The sequence below is a fragment of the Manis javanica genome, chromosome 8, assembly GCF_040802235.1.
Source record: "Manis javanica isolate MJ-LG chromosome 8, MJ_LKY, whole genome shotgun sequence".
NCBI lineage: Eukaryota > Metazoa > Chordata > Mammalia > Pholidota > Manidae > Manis > Manis javanica.
The window spans coordinates 114,332,390-114,357,697 of record NC_133163.1 but is presented as its reverse complement, the minus strand read 5'-3'; the positions used below and the strand labels follow the sequence as shown (position 1 = coordinate 114,357,697).

Genomic DNA, 25,308 nt, shown 5'->3' with positions numbered 1-25,308 from the left:
AGAAACTGGGTGAAGGCAGGGCTGCCTTCTCCTCCCGGAACCCACTAGGAATGCTGAGTCCAGTTGTGTAGCTGGAGATGCCAGGGAGCCTTTCTGATGGATTAAGAAAGGCAGACGCTGGGTTCAGCCCATCTGTGTGTGTGTCCTTCACACCGGAGTATCAGCCCTGGCTTCTAACCTGGCCTCCTTTTCTCAGCCAGTCAGGACTTGTCTTTGCCCCTTAGTCTTGTTCTTTAGGGGTGGTGGGAAGGGAGCCTGGGGACAGACAGGGCACATATGTGTCTAGGTTTGGATGCACGTAGCAGAGACTGGGTTTTGTGTGTTCAGGTGCGGGAGGTTAGTTGTATCTACAATTTGTGTGTGTCTAGGTTGTGTTCTATGTTTACTCAGGAATAACAATGTCCAGTTTACTGAATAGTCCTAAATCATAAAATCTCAGACATCACCTGCTACATTTGGTAAATAAGGCCCAGAGGAAGGGACTGGCCCAAGGTCACACAGCTAGACTGTGACTGAGGTGGGTCTAGAACTGATGGTTGCCTGATTCCCTGGCCATTGTGCTTTCTGCCTCGCCCCCACGTGGCTGTGTCAGCCCAGACCTGCCTTCTCATGAGTTTGGGCCATTGCCCTCACTTCTGTCCCTGGTTCACCCTTAGACATGCCATTCTGCCTTTACACGAGGTATCAGGCTAGAGAACAGGAAGGGGCCACGGGCCACTGTGCCTTTATTGGATAGGGAGGTGGCAGTCAACCTCCTGGAAGACACAACTGGGAGGCCCAACCATTTCTCTAGGGATAACGGTTCCTGGGTGGAAAGATAGACATTGGCCTTTGTGTGTTTTTGCCTTGACCCTGAGATCGCATTCACTGCTCCCTTACTGTTCCCCTATGGCAGGGGCAGTGCTGGAGCTGCAGGCTCTTCTAGGGACTCTGAAGAGGGGCAGGACACCACGTTCTGCCTCCAGCTTGCTCTGGGCCCTGGGGAGATTGGCTGTAGGAAGGAATGCCGAGCTCCTGCAGTCGCTGGAGCAGAAGTGGGTTGGATAATAGAGGTCAAGGCAATCTGTAAGGTTCCAGGGGTGGGAAAGACATTACTGAGCCCAGTTTGGGCCGGGCCGGGCCCTGTGCTAGCCTCCTTTCCCACATATCATCTCATTTAATGCTCACAACAGCCCCATGAGGAAGGAATCACTTTGTTTTAAGCCGAGATAAAATTCACATATCAAAATTCAACATTTAAAGTGTACAAATCAGTGGTTCTAATTCTAGAACATTTTCATCACCCAGAAAGAAACCCCACATCCCTTAGCCACTGCTCATCACTCTTCCCTGTGCTCAGCCACTGGCCACCATTGATCTACTTTCTGTCTATGTGGATTTGCCTATTCTGGATATTTCATAGAAATGAGGTCATACAACATGTGGCATTTTGTGACTGGCTACTTTCACTTAGCATAAAGGTTCAAGGTTCATCCATATTGTACAATGTATCAGTACTTCATTTCTTTTGATGGCTGAGTAATATATTTATCTATTCATCAGGGGATTTGGGTTGCTTCTGCTTTTTGTCCGTTAAGATTAATGTTGCTCTAACTGTGTGTTTTTGGTGGATAAGGAAATCGAGCAACCAGGGAAGACAGGCATGGAGAAATGCAGCAGTTTGCTCAAGATCCCTGTTAGTAAGGGGCAGAGTCAACATCCAGACATACATCCTTCCATGACACATCTTTCTGCACAAAGTGTCCCACCCCGGGTGGGTGACTCAGGAGCTGGAAGCTGTGGGAGGTGGGGGACACACATTGATGGCCCCGGTGCCCTCTCCTCTACACAGGGGAGCTGCTGTTGATGCAGCAGACGACTGTGGAGCTGAGCTGTGGAGCAGGGCCCCTGCAAGTGATACTGGACCCAGAGCAAGCCGTGCTGCTGGACTGTAGTCTGGGGGCTGCTGCTGCCGGACCTCCCACCAGCATCACTTGGAGCAAGGACAGAGGTGCCCTGCCTGAGCACAGCCATTTGCACCTCCTACCCAACGGCTCCCTGCGGCTGGCACCCAATGGCAGTGATGAGGCAGCTCCTGGGCTCTCGGAGGCCATCGAGGGCAGCTATTCCTGCCTGGCGCATGGTCCCCTCGGAGTGGTGGCCAGCCAGGCTGCGGTGGTCAAGCTCGCCAGTAAGTGCCTGCATTGGGGGGCTGAGCTGAGGCCCAGGAAGCCTGGGGTGTGGGAAGTGGGATGCCTGGTGAGTTACTTGAGCCCACGCCTTCCCGGCTCCATCCTGTTTGGTAGGCCCTTTCCTGGTCCTGCCTGCCTCACTGCTCAGTAGCCCACTCCTGAGTTTGAGGGTCTATAGTGGTGTTCTCCTCCAGGAAGCCTGCCAGAGAGGCTTGTAAGAGCTTCAGGGGCACAGAGGCCTCTCCTCAGGGGGTTCCCCACCCTGTGGCAGGGAAGGGTGTGCAATCAAGGCCTATCATTGAGCCCCACACCCCTTGGGGGGCTCTAGGAGGCACAGCTCACCATGAAATAATTTTTGGGCCAGAAGAAATGTGCCTCTGACTGTAGTCTGACCATCATGGTGGTGTTAGGTTGGGGGACTTAGGAATTCATTCTGCCTGCAGCAACTGATGGCTAATCACCACTTCTCCTGCCCTGGCTGCCTCTTTCCAACTTTGTCTCCACTGGTTGGAATTTGCTCTGCTTACACTCCTGTTAACCCTGTGTTTCTCTGTCTCTGTCTGCATGTGCGCGTGCATATGTGTTTTGTTATCTGTGCTCACCTCTCTTCCCCCTCTCCTCTCCTGTCCCTGCTGCGTCTGACTGTCCCCAGCACTGAGGGGCTTCTCTCTGCACCCGGAGTCTCAGACAGTGGAGGAGAACAGGACAGCTCGGTTTGAGTGCCACATTGAAGGGCTGCCAGCACCCATCATTACTTGGGAGAAGGACCATGTGACAGTGCCTGAGGAGCCTCGGTGAGTAGGGAGTGGGGCCCAGAGGGCTGTGGGACATGCCCAGGAACTGGGTTTCATAGAGTCACAGGGCTTTTGCCCAAACTGACAAGCAGAGCCACCTGACACTCAGTCCTTTTCTGGTCCCAAAGAGAAGTTGGCCACGCCTTTGCTCCCAGGGAGGAAAGCCAGCCACCAAGCTATAGAGCCTGGGTGGGGAGTAGGGAGAGAGTACTTCAAAGCCTATCAGTCCAACCACTTGCTTTGTTGAAAAGGAGAATGTGGGTTTGAGGGGAGCCATGTTTCACCTGAGGCCTGGTGCAGTCAGTGGCAGAGTGTGTGTTGTGTTTTCAGGCCCCAGAGGCTGCTGGGTGCCTTTTCTCTTTGCAGGGCTGCTCAGGAGTTTCTACCCTGGGTGCACAACCTCTCCTCCTCAATCCCATCCGGCAGGGTCCAGCATCTGATAAGTGGGTGTGGAGGTCCTTCCTGTTTCACCCTCCTCTGTCCCCTTAAGGCAATGGGTAGGTGCAGCAATTCCACAGAGAGCTTTTAGGGCACAGACTACACCCAGGACTTACCATGCAGCCTCCCATGTACTTGCAGCATGACCAGAAAGCACGAGGCCCATTTGCATCGGTGGCCTCTGAGCTGGTCTCATGACTCAGTTGTCACCTGTAGAGTCTTATGTCTTTGGAAATATGGCTCCAAAGTCCTTTCCCAGCCACCCTACAGTCCTCTCCCTACACCTCTCTAACTCTTGTTACCAGCTTGCTGTGTCCTTTTCTCCTGTGGAGGTCAGGTTCCTTAAGCTCAGAAACACTACTTTCCAGATCTCTATGCCTTGGGACTAATCTGTTTCGAGTTGATGAGTTGTCCCAGCTCCTCTGACTTTTCCCCCATGTCTAGGTAGGGGTGAAGGTATAGGAGAAATTTCTCTGTAGAAAAGCCACAAAACACATCCCTACAACAGTTGTAAGGGAGGAGGAAAGGCAAGAGGCCAAGACGTACGTGATATTGTTGACTTGGTGATTGTTAGCCCCACTGGGCCTCCGCAGGTTTCTTCTCATTCAGCTTCATTCTCCCCATCTGTAAAATTAAGGGAAAAGAAAAGAACTGAGAGGGTTGGACTGGATCATGATTTCCCAAAGTGTATCCTTTGTAGAACATTAGTCCCTAAAGGTGACTCTTTAAAAAAAGATTTCTGTGGTTAAATAAGGTCAGGAAACTGCCAATAAATCTCCCTCTTGGCATTGACAAAGCCCTAAGGAATCCTGTGCTGAGGGCCTCTTTAACTTACTTGACCAAGTACTTCAAGACTCATCTGCCCCGCGCCCCTCTTGCAGCAACCCTGTTAACGTCCCCTGAGTGAGCATTCCAGGGCGTGGGCCTTGGGAGGGCTGACCCAGCTTTTCTGGCGCTGGCACCTGGAGTTATGTGCCTTCCAAATGTGAGGCCTCTCACTGCTGCCTGGCGGGTGCTTCCTGGGAGTTGCTGGGCAAGAAAGAAGTGGGAACGCACTCCTGGCAGCCCCCGAGAGGGTGGCAGAGAGCAGAAAATTGTCCCCGTGTTGAAAGTCACAGCAGGCACCACCTAAAGAGAGCTGTGTTTTCTCAGTGAATCCTTCCCATCATCCTGCAAGATCGGTGTCTCTTCATTTTCATATTTTCCCATATTTACTTTTAGTTTGTGTCCCTAGGAGATACACTTTTCAAATTCATATAAACAAAAAAGAAACAAAAATCACTCAGCATCTCATCCTGCATAGGAAGCCACTGTTAGTTGGATGTCTGTCCTCTGGGCATTTCCCCTGTATGTTTATAAACAGTCTCTTCAAAATTCTGGATTATATGGTCCATACTAGGCTTTTTATTCAATCACCTTTTTCTCAAAACAAAAGTGGGATTATATTGCAACTTTTTACTTTTTTTTTTAACTTGGCACATAATGAACATCCTTCCAGTTCTGTACATATGGCCCTGGCAGGTATCATTATCTGGGTTGTAAAATGAGGGAACTGAGGATCAGAGACAGAAGTAAGTCAGCCCAGTCACACAGCTAGTCCCCAGAGTGGATGGCACAGAGCGTCTTGTGATTTGGTCATTGGGGTGGGGAAGCTGCAGGGTCTGAATTCATGCTGTGTGTGGGCTTAGAGATGGGACGCTCCAGCTGTGGCTCAGAGCAGAGAAGTTACTTGCCCAGAGTTCCTCAGCAAATGGTGGGGTTCCCTTGCCTTCCAACATCCTAGTTCAAGCACCATCCCATGAAGCTACAGGCCTCATCCAGGCGTATGGAGCTGCCAGTTCCCAGCTCTGGGAGTGTTTGCCCCCGTGCCCTCTGAAAAGTGATCCTCATCTATAAATAAGTCGGGCTGACATGTCCTAACACATTGCATGGGTGGAGTAAAGAAATGTCTAAACAGCCACTTGATTATGACCAAGGTATGTAGTTGTATACATGCCCAGCTATAGTGCATGTACAAATACGCTATTCATACACTCAGCCCAGTGGTTTGAAGGAGACGTATGCACTGGTGTACCGTATGCACATGTACAGTTAATAAACACACTCTGTCAAGATATTTGTGCATATTTTTGCAACTGATGGTGAAGATTAGACCCTGAGGCAATTCCCTGGTACTTATACTAATTTCTAATGATAGGGGATAATTTTCCTTCCATAGGAACCACTAATCAATGAGAACAATGTTTCCCAAATTCTGGGCATTCACAAATGCCTGTCATAATTTTGGCCATCCCTAAACCATTTATATAATCACTTACTTAAAGCATTTCTTTAAATCAGCTCTCTCTTTTATAACTTCAACACATACTAAAAAGGTACATTATCTCATTGCAGTAAAATGGAAAACAAGCCACACTTACCATAAATAGAAGGTAGCCATAAAAATAAGTACATAACCACTGGAATAAAACTTTGTATCTGGATCCACTTGAGATCATTTTGTTATCAGCACTCATTCACACTTTAAAAACACAGCGCTAATGGACTTAATTACTGTGGGATCCCTAGCCCAGTCTTCTGCCCTGCCCTTCTCCCAGTGTCCATGGTTTCTGTCGACCTAAAGTGACCCTCAGCTAGAATCCTCTTTCCCTGGGGGATCTCTGAACATTAGAATGGGGGCTCCTTGGACCTCAGGAGATTCAGGTAGGCTGCATCACTTCTACTTTGTCCTTGAGTCCCTGTTCCAAGTGGCCTTTTAGGGGTAGAGACAGTGGACTCAAACACAGGCTTGGAAAGAGGATGATTCCTTCCTTTTGCATAGAGGTTGCTTTTCATTCTATAAGTAGTCATTTTGTTTTGTTTGAAATTTGAATTAAATTTAAAATGATACAATATACCAACTTAACTGGGAAAGAAGTCACCTACAAACTGGACACAGACAGCCATTACTATTTTGGGTGTTCCTTCCAAGCCTTTTTAAAAATACATGTACAGTTTATACCCCTGCACACGTGTATTTAGGGTTTATGGTTCATAGGGAGTATTTATGTCCCTTATCTAATGAGAGCTCATAATGCATTAGGGTCAGGGTTGTGAAGGAGGCAGGACAGGACTCAGTTAACCCATTTTCTAGATGATAAACCTGAGGCCCAGACACGGGATGTCACTTGGTAAAATCATGTATGTTGGAACCAGTCCTCTCCACTATGCCATAGCTGCTTCTGTGTGAGAGCTGGGACTTACAAAACAAAGTATCCAAGGGCACATGCTTTTTCCAATTTAGATGTTGAAACATTTTTATATTTCCAAACCATTAAATATTTTCTATAAAAAAATTTTTTTTTGATAGAACAGAGAATTCCCAGTAATCTCATCCCCAGAGAAAATATCCATGAATGACCTGAGCCTTACCACTCCTGACATGTTCTGTGCATATCCTAACTTATCATTTCTCTATTCTCTAAAAATAGAATCACTTCATCAACACTCTTTAATGACTTTTTCCCCCCACTAACCAATATATCTTCCAAGGGCAGAGCTTCTAAAAGCACATCTTAACAAAACACAAGATTTGAGATGAACACTAGAGTGGTTCCATTTCACTTTTCTGTTGGCTGCAGCAATAGCACAAAAGGTATCCATTCCTTCACTTGTTCATTCATTCATTCATTCATTCATTCAACACACATAATTAAGGAAATGTTACTTGTCAAAGAAGGTATTAGCTCTTGGGTACCTGGGGCACAATTTCCCTGGAAAGACTGGGAAGCTTTGGGGTCAGGATGTGTGGGAGCTCCTAGCAGGAACCCCGCCAGGCATAGTCAGCTAGCTAGACTAAGGGAGGAGGGAGGATCTCGGAGACAGAGAGTATATTAGGTGGAGGAGACCCGAATGAGGAAGAGGCCTTGTTTCCCAGAGAGCTTCTGCTTCTCCATCCCTTCTGTCCTTTTCCAACAGATTTTCCACAGCAGCAGGCTGGGTCCTGGCCCAGAATTTTACCTCCAACTACCCTTTGCCTCCTGTCCCTTCTCCTGTACTGGCCCTCACACTGATGTGGGTAGCTGGTGGGGCTGAAGGTGAGATGCTAAGGCAGAGGCGGGACAAGGGAGGGAGTGAAACAGGTTTGTTTTTTCTCTAAGCCTCTGGGCCACAGCAGGTTTCCAGGCCTATGGCTAGAATTCTCTCCTAACACCCTTGAGCTACTCTCCTCCCTTGTGTCTAGATTTTCTCATATCATGTTTCCCCACAGCCAAGAGATCTTCATCAGGCACACAGCTGCCCCATTCCCTTCCTGACCTTGGTCCGGCCTGCATCCAGGGTCCAGCACCATTGGCTCTATTGAGAAACTAGGACTCAACCTCTAGCTGACCCTGTGGGGATCACAGTTGGAGGATTCAGGAAGACCCACTCCACTTGAGCTTAGGCCAGAGCCCACTCTGCTTCCCACCACCCTGGCTTCCCTGCCTGGATCACACCATCTCTCAAGCAAGGTCTCCGGGCCTTTCTAACCTGAGCTGCTTTCCATCCCACTAATTAAGAGGGCAGAGAAGACCACTTTCATCATCCTGTCTCTCCTGGGAAATGTACATGCTCAGTGGGACACGCTCGGGACCGTGTCCCTTCCAAGAGCATTCTCAGCCATCTGATGGCTGCTGACACAGGCAGCCTGGGATTTGGTGCCAGAAGACCTGGGTTCAAGGTTTAATTCTGCTCCAGCTGTGAGACCCTGGGGAAATATCCTGCTCTCTCTGAGCCTTAGTTTTGTCACCAATAAAATGGAAGTTGTGATCCCCTCTATCTCTTGAGCTTATTTCGAGGATCAGATGAGGTAGTATGATTAAAAGGGATTTTATCAGGGGAGGAAGGAGGTAATATGGGCAGGGAGTAAACAAATTCAAACTGTAGAAATCTTATCCCACTGTCAGTTCCCAGGGTGCCAACTCCCCTCCCCAGAGGCAACCATCAGTACCAGTGACATTCACTGCAAGCATGTAAGTGTACATATTCACACACACACTGTTCTGCACCAGACACATTTTGGAGATTGTCCTTTATCAGCATACATGGAGCTGCCTGCTTTTTAACAGCTGTCTAGCATTCCATTGTATGAATGTGCCCAAACTGATTTAGCTAGATCCTGCCCTGCAGATGGACACCTGGATTGCTTCCAGTCTTTTGCTGTTATAGACAATGCTGGAGTGAGTATCATTAGGTATATGTTTTTGTGCACATGTATGAGAGTATCTGTGGGACAGAGTCTTCAAAGTGGCATTGCTGGCTTAAAAGGCACATGCAGGTTTGACTTTAAGATATCCCCTGCTTGGCCTTGAAAGAAGGTGACATGGCTGCTGACAAGACATGAGTTGGTCAGTACACTTGGAAGCTAGACTTGGATGTGTGCCTCATCCCGATTCCCTCATCCACACTGGGTGTTGATGAACCCTTTGACCTTTGCCAGTCTGATGGGTGAGAATGGTTTCTTATGGTTGTCATTTGCATTTTTGAAATTACGAGTGGGGCTTGAGAGTGAGATGCTGCAGGTATTTCAAGCTGGAGGGGGAGGTGGGCGCAGGACCGTCTGGGCCCACCACCCTCCCTATGGGGCTGCCTACCTCACAGGTGCCCTTTCCCCCTCCCAAGGCTCATCACCCTTCCCAATGGGGTCCTCCAGATCCTGGATGTTCAGGAGAGTGACAGGGGCTCCTACCGCTGTGTGGCCACCAACTCAGCCCGCCAGCGCTTCAGCCAGGAGGCCGTACTCAGCGTGGCTGGCAGAGGTGAGGGGGCCTGCTGGGCTCGGAAACCTGGGGGTTTCTGGAGTCAGGGGCCTCACCGTTGGGAGGGGCCTCAGGAGCCCACGCCCTGCCTTCCGACAGGCAATGGGTATAAATCTCACTGGACAGGTGAGGTGATAAAGCCCAGAGAGCGTAATGCCACCCAGCAGGTCAGAGGTAGAACTGGGGCTGGAACGCGATAGTCCAGACTCTCAGTCCGCAGCTTCCTTCCTGCCGAGGCTCTGGTTCCTTGGGCTGGACGGGGAATCCAGGGCTGGGGTCGGGGGTGGGAAGGCGAGACGTCTGCGGAGGGATGGCAGGACCCTGAAGTCCTTGTACCCCCGAGGGCCCTGGGCACTGGGGATTCGAGCTCTTTGCTGTGCACTGCCAGTCAGGCTCCCTGCGCCCTGGCGCTCTTGCCTCTCCGTTTCTCTGAAAAGCTCCTGCCCAGGGTGATGCAGTAGGAAGGGCACAGTCTTCGGGGTCAGAAAGATCTGGCTTGAGTTCTGGCTTCTCCACTCACTGTCTGTATGACCCTGGGCTCACTATCAAATGTCCAGCTCAGAGAGGTGAGAAGAGCTAAGAAAGGAAGCACGTGCCCCCCACCCCCTCCGGTCCCCACGTCTCTCCCCCCTCCCCTCAGCCTCCCACGTCCACTCCCCTCTGCTTCCTGGCCGCTCTCCCTCCTGGGCCCTGAGTTTCTGCCTCCACCTGCTGGACAGACTAGGTATTCACCGTGCTGACCCAGAGGGCCAGGGTCGCACTGAGAACTTGGCACGGAATTGGTGCTCTGAGAGCTGCCAAGCTGTCAAAAACTCGAGCCCAGCCCCTCTTTTCCCACGTGGAACCCGGAGGCCCCTTGGAGAAGGGACTTGCTGGAATTAGAAACTATGCCTGTTGCATCCAAGTCCAGACACCGAGAGTACTGCTGACCTCACAGGCCTCTGCTTGGAGGGTGGACTGGGGAAGGGAAGAGTAGGATCGGTGTGTCCGAGGCCGGTTTATTCCTCTCCTGGCTCCAAGAAAAAGAGTTCTGAGTGACAGTCACAGCTCTGCTGAACTATGTGGCTGGCTTTCCCCAACTGTCAGATGGAATCCTGGCTGCTTGCTTCCTGCCTCACCAGGTGACTGTAAGCATCTGGAGAGGTACTACGGGTGAAGATGCCTAGCAGTAAGGCCTGCTGGCCTGTGTCTCTCTAGGGTCCCTGGTGTCCACCAGGGGACAGGATGTGGTCATTGTGGCAGCCCCGGAGAACACTACTGTAGTGTCTGGCCAGAGTGTGGTAATGGAATGCATGGCCTCGGCTGACCCTACGCCTTTCGTGTCCTGGGTTCGACAGGGTAAGTGGAGGGAGGGAATTGGAGGTCATGGGAAAGGAGGAGTGTGACATCTTACGTGTCTCCAAGTCAGAGAGATATGAGGGTGACCACTCCATGGTCACTGACTTATGGTGTAGCGGGAACTCCTCTTCCAAGGCTGCGTGCGCTGGGGAACACGGACAGACTTAATCATGAATCTGGGTAGCACGTTTCCTTTATGAGGCATTTTGAGTCTGCCATTCACAAAATTGTTAATGAGACCTTACATAGTGTGGGCACTGGGATAGGTTCCCCACTTTACTTATTGCCATTCCTCACAACAGTGCTGCAAGTGAGAGTGTGAGAGCTGGACAGGTGCCACACAGCCAGCGGGTCAGGTGAACCAGGACCCCGCTGCTGCTCTGTTGAACTACAAAGCTGCTTCCTGGTCCACCCAATGTACTGCTGCCTTTGTGTGCCTGGCAGAGTGAATAAAACACCTGGATGAGAGAGACAGGGACCCTATCCTCCGAACTCATAGTCTGGGTGAGGGAGATAAAGCACACCCGTTAAGGCAGGTGTGACAGTATCAGGCAGCAAGTGATAAGTGCCAAGTGGGACTGCATTGCAGGAGATGCTATCAGGGTAATGAGAGCGCTCGGCCGAACATCACCCTGCAGTCTGCTGATCTCTCAACCCATCCTCCTACTGGGGCCTCCAGGAGCCCTTGAGGAGGGTAGCGGCCAGGACTGTTATTCCCAAAGGGCAGATGAGGAAACTGAGGCTCAGAGAGGCAGGTGGGGAGAGCCAGGGCCCAAACTTTAGAGCTTGGTTCTCTTCCTGCTACACCACCCCCTACAGTCCTGTGTGGACAAAATGCAGATTACTTTTGTATCCATTTGACAATAAGTGAATTGCCCCAGGTAGATGGTAGAAATAATCTTAAACCCAGTTCCTCCTTTCTCTTCTTCCCTGGCCCAGTCTATTACCCTACACTGCCTCCTTTTTGTAAATTTGTATCTCACATTCAAAAGAGTATATAATGAATATATAGAGTTTAGGGAAAAACCAAAACTCTATGTACCCCCACCAAGCTGATGAGATAGAACAGTCCTGGTATCATTCTGCCTCCCTGACCTCATGGACTTGAGACACTTGCCTAGTTAGGGGGATCCCAGGAGTGAGCCTGCCATGTCACCTAGAAGTTCTAATCTCAGTATTTATCAAATCCTGACCACATCCCTGGATGACCCAGGAAGCTTGTTGAAACTCCCTCCCTTCACACCTGGACAGTTGTGACCCTGGAATCTTAATGCTTAATAAGTGCCCCAAGTCCTTGCTACTGAAAGTGTGGTCTTCGGACCGACCACCTGGGCCTAGTTAGGAACACAGAACCTGGGGCCTGCCATAGGCCTCTCCCTCCTAACAAGGTCCCTGCAATTCTGTGATTCATGTGACAATAAGAATTGCTGCCCCAGAGGATCCTGATGCCTGTGGTTCTGGAAACTCATTTGGAGAAACTCTGCTAACAGCACTCCTCGACAGAGACTGGGAAGAGAAAGGTGGAAAAGGATTTCATTCCTGACCCCAGGCACCGTTCCTTGTCTAGAAAGTCACTCCACAAAGTCAAGGAAGAGACATAGCTTTTTTTGTTTTGTTTGTTTTGTTTTCTTCTGATTGCAGCAGTTGTATGTGTACATTGTAGAAAACTATGGAAAAAGGGAAACAGAAAACATCCCACCACTCGGAGATTAAAATGATTAACATATGAGTGTATTTTCTTCCACGTTTTTTTCTGTGCGCATGTACATTTACTGCCCCCCCAAACTGAAAGCATAAAGCATGCTGTATTTACAGTTCCAAGTCCTATTTCATTCAACAGTATATTCAACAGTATATTAAGCATTTCCCCATCTTGAAAGCTTTTTAAAAAAACTGACTCTACTATATTAATAACTATATTATATTCCATTATTTGAATACAGCCATAACATAATCTGCCAGTTCGTACAGTTGAATTTAAAGTCCTTCCCAGTTGCCCACTATTACAGTCACTGCTATGGCGCTCCTGTTCACACCTCCCCAGGGCAGGTGCCCACAAGTGGAATCCTTGGCTTCAAAGTCAGTGAGGCTCCAGTCAGTATTTGCCTCCAGTAAAGCCCAGTCAGCATTTGCCGTGCCTCCAGCATTGCAACTTACTCTTTTTAAAAGCTTTCCCAGTTTGATAGGTGAACAAGGAACATCTATGTTTTGATGTGCATTTCTTTATGTGAAATTGAACTTTTTGTGTTTCTTGGCCATTTCCATTTCTCCTCTGTATTTTCTGTTCATGTCCATCAGCCACAGACTTTTAAAATGATTTTCATTCATATTAAGATAAAAGTCTTAGACATATTCAAATCTTTGTTTCTGGTCAGACCTTTCCAGCTACATCTTCCTCATAGTACTGGGCTAAGACCATGCCGGAACGGTGTGTCCTTCTTGAGAGAGATTAATTTAATAATAATGGTAACAACTGACTGGTGTACTGAGCACTTTTTTCGTTCCACCCCCACAGCAGTCCCACAGCTCTGGGACTACAGAGACACTAGTGCTCAGAGAGGGTCACTGGTGTAGCAAGCGGAGGAACTGGGACAGTTGTGCTCTCTTAGTGGTGCTCTACCAGCGTAGAGGGGCCCCTGGGTCCGCAGAGTGGCTGGAGGGGCAATCCCCAGCGGTCCCCTCCATCGTTCGCCCTTTCCTCCCCCAGACGGGAATCCCATCGCCACGGATGTCATCGTCCTGGGCCGCACCAACCTACTGATCACCAGCGCGCAGCCCCAGCACTCGGGCGTCTATGTCTGCCGCGCTAACAAGCCCCGCACGCGCGACTTCGCCACCGCCGCGGCTGAGCTCCGCGTGCTGGGTGAGGCGGGGCGAAGGACGCGGGAGTAGGTGACGGAGGGTGGATTGGGGCGAGTTCGCTGGGGCCGAGGGCGGGAGGAATGCGGGCGGCTGGAGTGAGCAAGCGGGCGGGTTAGAGGGACTGAGGATGAGAAAGGGCTAGGCTGGCGGCCCTTCGTTGGGGCGGGGTTGGACGGGACGGACCAGATCATTGGAGGGGAAGTGGTGGAGAGAGACTGAAGGATGGAGTGAGGGGAGCTGAGGCAGGGAGAGGAGAGCGGTGATTCCGGCATGGCTCGGGTGACTGGGGGCTGGTGAGGGGTGGTCTGAGTGGGACCTGGGCTGTGGGGGGAGAAAGTAGAGTGGTCTTGGTGGTACTAAGAAAACTGGGGGACAGGGTTGTTCAGGGCTGGGATAACTGGGGGAGGGGTAAATCTGGTAAGTGTGGGAGACTTTGGAAGGCAGGAGAGGCGGTGCGTGGTACATGAGAGCGCGGGGTTAGATCCAGGAGGCACGAGGGTGTTTAGGGGACGCTGAGGAGGCCGGGGGACAATTCGGGGAGGAGAGGTCGGTGGGCGTGGGGCTGGGGTGAATGGGGGAGAAGAGGCAGAGCTGCTGCATTGCGCTAGAGTGTTTGTGGGGAGGCGTGATCAGGGAGAGGCTGGAGTGAGTGCGGGGCATGCGGGACGCGGTCGGGGCTTTAGGGGAGGAGGCGGGGCCCGTTGGTGGCCGGAGCCCGCGGCCAGCGTCCTCCTCCCCGCCCCCAGCGGCTCCTGCCATCTCGCAGGCGCCCGAGGCGCTGTCGCGGACGCGGGCAAGCACGGCGCGCTTCGTGTGCCGCGCGTCCGGGGAGCCTCGGCCCGCGCTGCGCTGGCTGCACAACGGCGCGCCTCTGCGGCCCAACGGGCGCGTCAAGGTGCAGGGCGGCGGCGGCAGCCTGGTCATCACTCAGATCGGCCTGCAAGACGCCGGCTTCTACCAGTGCGTGGCGGAGAACGGCGCGGGCACCGCGTGCGCCGCCGCGCCGCTGTCTGTAGTGGTGCGAGAGGGGCTGCCCAGCGCCCCAACGCGGGTCACGGCCACGCCTCTGAGCAGCTCGGCGGTGCTCGTGGCCTGGGAGCGGCCCGAGCTGCACAGCGAGCAGATCATCGGCTTCTCCCTCCACTACCAGAAGGCACGGGGTAAGCCTACCGGGAGCCCAAAATATCTCGGCAAAGGCCCCTACGGGGGCGCAGTGGGGGGCGGGGGGACACAAATTGGATGCCTGAAGGGTTGCCCCGGGCACCTTTGTTATTGATGGTGTGGTGTCGGAGCCCAGGGAGAGACCCACATGGATTTGGATTGGCAGCCGCAGTCTTTGGCCAGGTGCTATGCCCAGGTGCTAGAGGTCAATCTGTGTTGCACATTCTCCCCTTAGCCTCTGTTAGGAGAGAGCAGGGAGAGCTTGCTCCGCGTCCAAGGAGATGCCTTGGCTTTCTTGGAGCCAGTCCATTAACCGCAGCCAGCGTCACTTCAGTTAGATGCAGGAATTGATAGTGCCCCTGTAAAAGCTAGAGTTTCTACTCTGCAGCTCAGATTATCTGATGATTTAGCTAAAGACTATTTCAGAGCCTGGGACAACAGGAACAATCTGGAGATAGTTTAGCTGGCAGACCCCTGGGTGTGGCCCTGTGACGGTCCCTTGTCCCCTGTGTCACCCCCCCAGGCGTGGACAATGTGGAATACCAGTTTGCAGTGAACAACGACACCACCGAGCTACAGGTTCGGGACCTGGAACCCAGCACTGATTATGAGTTCTACGTAGTGGCCTACTCTCAGCTGGGGGCCAGCCGCACTTCTGCCCCAGCACTGGTCCACACGCTTGATGATGGTAGGGCCTCTGAATGTGTAGTGGCCACCTTGGGGCCCAGAGAATTCCTCTGGGACAGTAGCTTGGCTTCTCTTTACTAGTGTACGCAAAGGCTCTTTTACCTGCCTCATGTCATCTTTTGTGCCCTGCAAGGGGGTGGGCAGATGTTCTCCCCAATTTACAGTTGGGGAAACTGAGGCCCAGAAAATGAGAGTGAGTTGCCCAAGGTCAGTAGTACAGCTGGGGACTTGAGCCCAGGTCTAGTGATTCCCTGTCTCATACAGCCCTTCTCCTGGACACATACCATCCAATCAGGCAGGGGCCAGTGATATGGACCCATTAGATGTAGAAGATTGTGCCCAAACCTTTTTCTGGCTTCAGGGTGGGAAGGATGTCCCCTAAGAGGCTCGCTTTCCTCCCTCAGATCCTGGTCCTGGGCCTACTTCTGACTTGCTGTGTGACCTGGGCAAGTCTCTGACCGCTCCTGGGCCTCACCTTCCACGTCGGTGGAGCAGAGCTCACGCTGATGTTCTTCTGTCTCAGTCCCCAGTGCAGCGCCCCAGCTCTCCCTGTCCAGCCCCAACCCCTTGGACATCAGGGTGGCGTGGCTGCCCCTGCCTCCCAGCCTGAGCAATGGGCAGGTGGTGAAGTACAAGATAGAGTACGGTTTGGGAAAGGAAGGTGAGTGGGGGCAGGGTGTGGGCCACACCTGGCTGGGGGTTAGCCACGCAGAGGGCTGGTCAGCACAGCTAGGTCCGAGCAGAGCTGGGGTGAGCCTGAGGAAGTTAGGCAGCGTGGTGGAATAGGGAAATATGATGCTGGACAAGAGGAGCGTGGGCTGGGGGTGGGTACGGCAGGGGGGAGAAGATGAGGCCTAGCCCAAGGGAGAGGGAGGCCTAGGTTCTAGGCCCACCTCCTCTACAGCTGCAGTGGGTCATCCTCTTGAATTCCTGCCTCAGTTTCCTTATCTGTGAAATGATGCCAGTAGCCTAGTTAATCCCTGGATTTACTTCCAGCTCAAAAAGTAGATGAGGGGAGGGAGGGGGAGAATGTGCTTGTGGGACTGGGGAAATGCAGCACCGGGGAGGCAGATGCAGGTGATCCAGGGGAGAGGGTATGGGAGGGATAAAGAATCAGGAGGAGGCAAGCGGCTGGGGGACCAGGGTGGGTGAGGAGCGCACCTGGTGGCCTTCGCAGTGAATCCCTTGTGCTTGCGCCCTCATGTGTGGGGGGGAGTAGGGAGCACGCACCATGATGTTGCCCACCCTGAGCTGAGGCTGGGCACCTACATCAGCCAGGGTTGGAGGCCCAGGAGTCAGCCCTGGAGCCACAGTGGCCACCCAGGCACTGAGGGGTCCGTGCTGAGAGGGCCACAGCTCTGATGGGCACCGAGGAGCCACGGTCTGCGCTGGAGTGGTCAGTGGAGGGGAGTTTAGGAGTCATGGTCCTCGGATGACCACCCAGCAGCCAGTCTTTTCTGTCCTAGCAGATCAGATTTTCTCCACTGAGGTGCTGGGGAATGAGACACAGCATACCCTGAACTCGCTGCAGCCCAACAAGGTGTATCGAGTCCGGATTTCTGCTGGCACAGGGGCTGGCTATGGGGCTCCCTCCCAGTGGATGCAGCACAGGACACCCAGCATGCACAGCCAGAGCCACGGTACAGGGTCTCGGGAACAGGAGGGTGGTGTGCGTGACCATGTGTGTGCATGTGTGCCCTTGGAACCCAGACCCAAACAGCTCCTCCATCAGAGACCTTCCATCACCCCGCTGCTTGATGGGTAAGGGAGGCCAGCTGCCCAGGTGAAGGGCTGGTCCTCAGAGACACTCCTAGGCTCCTGTGTCACTTCTGTCAGCTGTGACCTTGGATGAACCATTTACAACTCTAAGGCTTTGTTTACTGCCAAACACGACAGGATTGATAATGCATTGTAAACAAAGTGTTTAGCCACATAATAAGAACCTCTTAAATAATAGATGCTTCCATGAGTATGATTTTTGTTGGTTTTGTTGAGAGGCCAGAGAGTACAGTGATTAAATGCAAACCAGACTGGCATGCAAAGTACCTGTGCGACCTTGGGCAAGTTACTTAACTTCTCCGAGCCTCAGTTTTCTTATCTGTAAAATGGAGATAACAGTATTTTTGTTATTTTATAGGGCTGTGAGAATAAACTTAAAAAATGTATGTGAAGTGCTAAAATAGTGTCTGACACATAGTAAGCCCCCTACTGTTGGGCTACAGACGCCCATGGCTCCATCCCTCCTTCACAGCCTCAGCATCCCCTGTGACCCCCCTGCCCACCAGTATCCATGGCACTCCTTCCTTCAGAAGAATTGTAGAGCCCTGCCCCGCTCTGTGCCAGGGACTGCGAGCCCCCTACCCACCACCAGAGGTGCCCCTTGCTGACCTCTTTGCAAAGCCCAGGGGATATCCATGAATTCTCAGCTCTGGGTTTGTAAGCTAGTGGGTTCACCTGTATGCCGAGCCCAGGCCTGACCTTAGGCTGGTGACTAAGTGGCGATGCACTGGGACAAGGCTGGCAAGGCTTTCAATGCCGGCTTCCGGCTTTTTGCTTCCTCTTGCCTCTTCCCCCTTTCCCATCCCTGGCCTCCTCCTCATCCCCCATCTCTTCCTCCTTCCCATCCTGCCCCTCTGCCCCCAGTCCCTTTTGCCCCTGCAGAGTTGAAGGTCCGGGCAAGGATGGAGTCCCTGGTCGTGTCGTGGCAGCCCCCGCCTCACCCTGCCCAGATCTCTGGCTACAAACTGTACTGGCGGGAGGTGGGGGCCGAGGAGGAGGCCGACGGTGAGGGCCCCCCTGGGGCCCGTGGAGACCAGGCTTGGGATGTGGGGCCTGTCCGGCTCAAGAAGAAAGCGAAGCAGTATGAGCTGACCCAGCTCGGTGAGGAGGGCTGGGGGGAAGGAGCAAGGCAGGCTGGGGTTTGGACAACCTGGGAGTGGGAGCTGGAGATGGAATTCTCTCTGGGGATGACAGAGTGGTCCCAGGGGTCCCTCTAGCTAGAGAGTGACCCCGTGACCTACCCTAGTTCCTGGCAGGCTGTACGAAGTGAAGCTCGTGGCATTCAACAAACATGAGGATGGCTATGCAGCAGTGTGGAAGGGCAAGACAGAAAAGGCTCCCACCCCAGGTGAGGGGCTGGGGAGGCAGGGGAGGAGGGCTCCCCTGGGGCGCTGCTTCCCTTCGCCTTTCCTCTGGGCCAGCCCTAATGGTCAGGCTGTCTAGTAGCCTCAGCCACCTCCAAACCCATTCTCCTAGGATCTGGGTCCTTTTCCAGCTCCAGACAGCCTCTGTCAGGGAAGCTGCATCCGTGTACTTTTAGGCCTGCTACCCTATTGTCGTGGTCTGGGGGCAGTGCTAATTTGGAAGGTTTGGATAGGGAAACCCAGAGTTGATCGGTGACTCCTGACCCCAAGTTTGGCCTTTAAACAATTTTTAAAACACATCCACCTACATTACACTGTCTATCAGACTGTCCCTCTGCTGTAGTCAGGGAGAGTATCCCTAGGCGGCCCACCAGGAAACTGGGGCTCAGAGAGGTAAAGGGACTCACCTGAGGTCACACAGAGCCTATGCTAGAACCTGGTCTCTCCACTGTCTCATGGCCTGGATGGGACACCTCAGTTACCCGCCAGGACACTCCCTCCTCGCTAACTCCCCAGGCTGATTGTTACCCTGCGGTTTAGTGGAAGGAACCCTCAACCAGGAGCCAAGAAGCCACAGTTCTAATTCCAGTTTGTTCATCCAGCAAATATTTTACTGAGCATTGACTGTGTGTCAGCTCTATTCTGGGAATTCAGTGACCAGCACACATAAGGTACCTGCTCTCATGGAGTTTGTTCTATGTTCATGTAATAAGTACTTCATCTTATAGTGCTTACTATATACATCCTAGTTTGAGCTGCAATAGCAAAAATACCATAGACTGGGTGTTAAACAACCAACATTTATTTCTCACAGTCTGGAGGCCAGGAAGTCCAAAATCAAGGTGCCAGTAGAGTCTGAATCTGCTGAGGGCCCACTTCCTGGTGCATAGACCACAGGCCATCTTCTCGCTGTGTCCTCATATGGCAGCAATAGCCCCAGAGCTCTCTGGAGACATCAGGGCATTGTTGTAGACTGAAAGTGTGCATCCTCCCCGAATTCATATGCTGAAACTCTGCCTTCCAAGGTGGTGTATTAGGAGGTAATTAGGATTAGATGAGGTCGTGAGTGTGCAGCCCTTATGAATGGGAGGAGTGCCTTTATAAGAGCCCCCAGAGAGCCGGCTTCCTCTCCGCTCTCTGCCATGTGACCATAGAGTGAAGGCGGCAGCCTGAAACCCGGAAGAGTATCTCACCAAACTGTGACCAAGTTGGCTCTCTGATCACGGACTCCAGCCTGCAGAACTGTAAGAAATAAACATCCATTGTTTCTAAGCCACCCAGTTGATGGTACTTTGTTGTAACAGCTCGAATGGACAAAGATAAGCACTAATCCCATTCATGAGGACTCTACCATATGTCATATTTTAACTTCAAGAATTTTAGGGGAACAGACATTCAGTCTGTACCAAAATGCCAGACACTTTTCTCTACAGCTTACAAATATTAATTTAATCCCCTGACAACTCTGGGAGGTAGGTACTATTATCAGCCCCACTAACAGAATAGGGAACAGAGGCATAGAGAGAGGTTAAGTAACTTCTCCAAGGTCACACAGCTAGTATGTGGCAGAGCTGGAATTTGAACCAAGGCAGTCCTAGCTCCAGGCTCTGTGCTCTTAACTGCCATGGTTTTCTACCTCTCTGTTATAGTCTACTTTGTGTATGACCTTGGCAAAAAAAAATGCTTAAATTCTTGGGAGCCTCAGTTTCCTCATCTGTGAACTGGGACTGATGCCACTCAACTCACAGGATCAAAAGAGAGGGTAAAAGAAAGTGCCTCGGGAACTGCAAATCAATATGCATGTGTAGGGATGAGTGCCCTCCCTCCTTCCCCATGCTCTAATTTCTACCTTTCAGACCTGCCCATCCAGAGGGGGCCACCCTTGCCCCCCGCCCATGTCCATGCAGAATCAAACAGTTCCACATCCATTTGGCTCCGGTGGAAAAAGCCAGACTTCACCACAGTCAAGATTGTCAACTACACTGTGCGCTTCAGCCCCTGGGGGCTCAGGAACGCCTCCCTGGTCACCTATTACACCAGGTGGGGAAGGGGGCGGAAGCCTGGCAGGGGCAGGAAGAGTGGTCGGCATGGGGTGGAAAAGCCGGTGGCAATGAGGAGAGGGATGCTGGGGAATCAGGACTGTTTCATGGCTCATATGTTACGCTGGGGGCTCGCTGAGGGTCTCCGGTCCTGATGGTGACAGGTGTAGACGGGGACTCCATCCTTCCCATCCCCTCGTGACAGAGCCTTGTACTCAACCCTTGGGAACATGATGCAGGACAGACCTGCCTCTTCAACCTCAGAGGGCTCCCAGTGTGATGGGGCAGACAACCCAGAGGCTGTCCTGAGAGGGCTGCCCTGAGGACCTGCTGGTTTGGCCAAGGAAGCCACATAACAATCAATAGCTATATACAATTGCAAGTATTCAGCAAAATTAAGTCAAGGAAGATGGTTCCTTAGGTAGAGAATTACTTGAATTAATCCAGAAAGGTTTCCTGGAGGAGAGAACCTGACTTGAGATTGGACATGATACCATGAAGTCAGTGTCCATCGAGACCTCTGGGTTGTGTGAGTGGCCCCCATACCAAGGAGCAGATTCCTTGCCCAGGGATTCCAGGCCTGGGATGCGGGCTGGGGCAGGGGAGTAGGTGTAGAGGGGCCTGCCCTGCCAGGAGGGCATGCCTGAAGCACTAAGTCACGTTTCTTGCCCTGGCAGCTCTGGAGAAGATGTCCTTATTGGGGGGCTGAAGCCATTCACCAAATACGAGTTTGCAGTGCAGTCCCATGGCGTGGACGTGGATGGGCCTTTTGGCTCCGTGGTGGAGCGCTCCACCCTGCCTGACCGTAAGTGACCCCTTGGCCTTCTCACCCCAACAGCCCTCTTTACTGAAATGTCCTCTGTCATTTATTTCACATTTACATAGGCTAGCCCTCTGCTGATCTTAACTGTTTACTCATAAATATAGTAACATAAGATTTATGTGGCTTACTATATAACGTATTATTTGGCTTCTTTTGAGGGTACGCTGAGACCTCACTGAGCTGGTGAAGAGGGGCCAGGGAGGGGAATCCAGCATCCTGGATTCTGTATTCAGGCCCCCATCCTGCCTCTGGCATTGGGAGACTTGGGCAGTTGCCTTCCCTACCCAGGGCCTCTGTGTCTTCATTTGTAAAGAGAGTGGGACCATTTGCTCTGCAAATTTGTGACTCTGAAAGCCTCTGAAAGGGCATTTCAAGACAAACGGACTTTGATTTTCACAGCAGAGACTCTTCGGTTCTGCCAGCCCTAAGACTGTTCACCTTCCCATTGACAGAAAACCTGTGTCCCTGGATCTGAAACAGGAAGGTGGTGTGGGGGAGGGGAGTGGGGAGAGGCCCTCCATTCCCATGAATTTGCTTTTTAAAAAACTGCTTACAAATTGTTCCTCACCCAATTCTGATTTCAGTAATTATAGTCTTAAGCAGCATGAAGTTTAGAGAGACCCTGTGTTTTCCCAAAGACTTTATGACACTGGCTGTCAGCACAACTGACTGTGACAGAGCAGGGATATTCTCTCCTTTTGCAGATGGGGAGGCTGGAAGGTGAGACGCAGAGGCTTCTGGCAGCTTGTGATGCTGCGGCTCTGTTGTGTCTCAGAGCCCTGGGTCCCCGGCCCACCTCAGCTGGGCTTTGAAGACCTGAGCCCACAAATCTCTCTCCCTTTCCAACTCACCAGTCACCTGTGTCTGGTTAGAGACCAGACCTCATTTTGGTTTGTGGTCTGTGGTTTGTTCCACTGGAGGAGGAAGAAAGGGCATGTCTTTATGCCCTTTCTCTCAGCTGCTCCTGGAGTGGGGGCTGTCCGTGACCCTATCTCTCCCCATCTCCCCTGCACCACAGGGCCCTCAACACCCCCATCCGACCTGCGCCTGAGCTCCCTGACGCCGTCCACCGTTCGGCTGCACTGGTGCCCCCCTACAGAGCCCAACGGAGAGATCGTGGAGTATCTGATACTCTACAGCGATAACCACACCCAGCCTGAGCACCAGTGGACCCTGCTCACCACGGAGGGTGAGGGCTCCCTCCCCAAAGCACCCGAGCAAGAGCTTCCCTGCCCTCTTTGCCCTTCCCAGCCACTCCAGTGACCGGGTTAGTAGTGAGAGTACCATGAGGTCTGTCCGAGGAGTTTCTAGGAGAAGCAGACGGAGGCAATTGCGTGAGTGGGAGGGGCAGACTTTCTCAGTCCTGCTTCCAGCCCATCCCTGCACCCCAGCCCCACCCAATCCCCCCACCCCCCAGGTAACATCTTCAGTGCAGAGGTACGTGGCCTGGAGAGCGACACTAGGTACTTCTTCAAGATGGGGGCACGCACAGAGGTGGGACCTGGGCCCTTCTCAGGCCTGCAGGATGTGATCACTCTCCAGGAGAAGTTCTCAGGTATGAGGGCAGGGAGGGGAGAGTGGGTCCCATCTAGGGTAGCCCAGGCTAGCCAGAGGCCTCTGGCATTGACTTCTAACCCTAGTCAATTCCTCCAAGGCCCTGTCTCTAACATGACTATACTTACATTGTTTTGGATGGCTGCCCTGCTAGTCTGGAGTGGAGAGGACAAATATGAAGGGGAAATGGGTGTGGTTCGGTGGTGATTCAGTTGAGAGGCCAGATTTATGGGACCCTGGCTTGTTTTCTTTTGGGAGATTGCTTTAACTGGAGGATTGATTTGGAGAGGTAATGAGCTTTGTGGAGAGGAGATAGGCCACAGGACTGGCCACATAATCTGCAGGGTCCAGTATGAATTGAAAAGTGGGGACCCTTACTAAAAAATTAGGAAGTTTCCAGATGGTGACAGCAGAGCATTAAACCAAGCCTGAAGCCCTCCTCACCCTGGGCCCCATGCAGCTGCCCTGTGGCCCACCTATGAGACTAGCCCTGCTAGGCAGGCAAGAGGTGTGTTTCACAGAAAGGCCAGGTTGATGGGGAGGGACCACAGTTTCCAGATGTCCAGTGGGGAGGATAGACAGAGGGGTAGTTGTGGTCCCTGTGAAGCTGTGGGTCACTCTTGTCCTTGCATGAGAAAATTTCAAGTGTACAAAGGGCGTGACTCAGGCCATTGGTCTCCTGAAGAAGCCACAGGAAGTCCTGATCTGTGATCCCAGGCCTCGTCCTTCCCTTGACCTGTTCTGTCTCCTCTCCCCCACTAGACTCCTTGGACGCGCACTCGGTCATAGGCATCATTGTGGGTGTCTGCCTGGGCCTCCTCTGCCTCCTGGCCTGCATGTGTGCTGGCCTGCGCCGGGGCCCCCACAGGTGGGCAAAGGAGCCAGTCTGACTGCAGAGAGGAGAGGTTTCCAGAAGGGCAGCATGGACGAGAGAGCAGGGAAGGTGGCCATGACTTGCCCTAGGCATTCCCAGGAGCCCCATTACATGTAGGACTCTGGGATGAAGGGATTGGGGGTGATGTCCTCCTGAGAGTGGGGTGGGTTAGGGGAGCCCCAGCCTGTCCTTCAGCAAGGGAAGGCATACCCAGAGCTGCCTTTCTTCCATTTCCTCTGTAGTCGCCGGCATCTCGGAAAGAGGGACCCGCAATCTCCAGAGGCCTGGAGCCAACGGAGGAAGGGCCCCACTTGCAGTGTCATAACTGATTTTAACAATCAGGGTTTCTTACTCATTGCACAGACTGGGAAACTAAGTCCCAGTCCTGCCCCAACCCCTCACTCTTTGACCATTGTGCCTGTTTCCCATCTTCCATTCCAGGGAAGCCCTCCCGGGCCTGTCCTCCACTGCCACCACTGGGAATCCTGCACTGTATTCCCGGGCCCGCCTTGGACCCTCCAGTCCCCCACCTGCCCATGAATTGGAGTCCCTTGTGCACCCCCGTCCCCAGGACTGGTCTCCACCACCCTCAGACATCGAGGACAGGGCTGAAGTGCACAGCCTTATGGGTGGTGGCGTTTCTGACTGCCGGGGTCACTCCAAGAGAAAGGTGAGCCTGGGACCTGGGTAGGTCAGTCACCCACTGTGGCATTCCCAAACAGGACGCCAGGGGGCGCAAGAGCACAGAGTGTGCCTCTGTGACAGAAACCCCTCCCTGGCTCCCTCTCTTTACTGTGCCTGTTGCAGAAAAAAAGACACTCTCCTTTCTCCACAAAAGGGTTGGCAGGGCAGGGAATCAGATGAGCCACCATCCCTGGCAGAATAGATCCTGCCTCTCAAGGAATCAGGGGAGAACCCCTGATGGGCCGCTTGCCGGCGGGTCGGGTCGGTGGCCAGAACACCCAGATCCCTCCTCATCTTGGGAGCTGGGAAGGCCCCTAAGACCCAGCCCTCCCCAGTATGGGGAAAAGAGGCTTGTCAGCTTGGCTGTGGCCAGGTGGGCCCAGGACTGGATAAGGTTGGCCCACATAGGGTAGGTCCCTTCTGCGCCGGCAGTGCTGGCTCATTCTGCCCTTCTCTGACCAGCCTGCTCAAACCCGAGTCCTTCCTCACCCTTTCCCTGCCTCTGTGGTGAAGGAGAACCTGCCTGGCTTGAACACCTCTGGGCTTTGTCAGAGCATCTAGCATTGGGCTTTTCTGCAGGAAGACTTCTCTATCTTTAAATTCACCCCCAGATGCAGCCCATTCTGTGCTCTCCCCGTAGTCCTGGGAGGGAGATAGCAAGGGGACCAAGAGTCTGAGGAGGGGGCTCCATCTAATTTCCTCTCTTATGCCTCCCTCTCCCAGCCAGCCCCTCAGTGTTCTGCTTCTGTCCCCTGTGCAGATCTCCTGGGCGCAGCCAGGTGGACCAAACTGGGCAGGCTCCTGGGCAGGCTGTGAGCTACCCCAGGCAGGCGCCATGCCCTCTCTGACCCAGGCCCTGTTGCCCCCTGCTGGAACTGGGCAGACGTTGTTGCTTCAGGCTCTGGTGTATGATGCCATAAAGGTCAGTGACCTGGGAGAAAGGAGAGAAGGGTCCCCGTACTG

At 52.7% G+C, this 25,308-nt stretch overlaps 1 protein-coding gene across 10 annotated transcripts in view; it reads left to right on the top strand.

Annotated features, from left to right (window-relative positions):
* The window catches only part of IGDCC4 (immunoglobulin superfamily DCC subclass member 4), a 36,255-nt gene that overhangs the window by 7,902 nt on the left and 3,045 nt on the right, over positions 1-25,308 (top strand). For 8 of the 10 annotated variants that reach the window (XM_037009998.2, XM_073212014.1, XM_073212013.1 and 5 more), the window contains 18 exons: positions 1,832-2,170; positions 2,824-2,965; positions 9,044-9,180; positions 10,378-10,518; positions 13,226-13,381; positions 14,127-14,540; positions 15,065-15,229; positions 15,752-15,889; positions 16,695-16,868; positions 17,872-18,108; positions 18,254-18,355; positions 20,228-20,411; positions 21,088-21,215; positions 22,252-22,422; positions 22,651-22,788; positions 23,550-23,655; positions 24,103-24,331; positions 25,106-25,267. In XM_037009998.2, the coding sequence (XP_036865893.2) occupies positions 1,832-2,170; positions 2,824-2,965; positions 9,044-9,180; positions 10,378-10,518; positions 13,226-13,381; positions 14,127-14,540; positions 15,065-15,229; positions 15,752-15,889; positions 16,695-16,868; positions 17,872-18,108; positions 18,254-18,355; positions 20,228-20,411; positions 21,088-21,215; positions 22,252-22,422; positions 22,651-22,788; positions 23,550-23,655; positions 24,103-24,331; positions 25,106-25,267 (3,263 nt within the window). The remainder of the gene's footprint in view (positions 1-1,831; positions 2,171-2,823; positions 2,966-9,043; positions 9,181-10,377; positions 10,519-13,225; positions 13,382-14,126; positions 14,541-15,064; positions 15,230-15,751; positions 15,890-16,694; positions 16,869-17,871; positions 18,109-18,253; positions 18,356-20,227; positions 20,412-21,087; positions 21,216-22,251; positions 22,423-22,650; positions 22,789-23,549; positions 23,656-24,102; positions 24,332-25,105; positions 25,268-25,308) is intronic. The other 2 variants (XM_037010000.2, XM_037009999.2) reach the window with 2 other exon arrangements.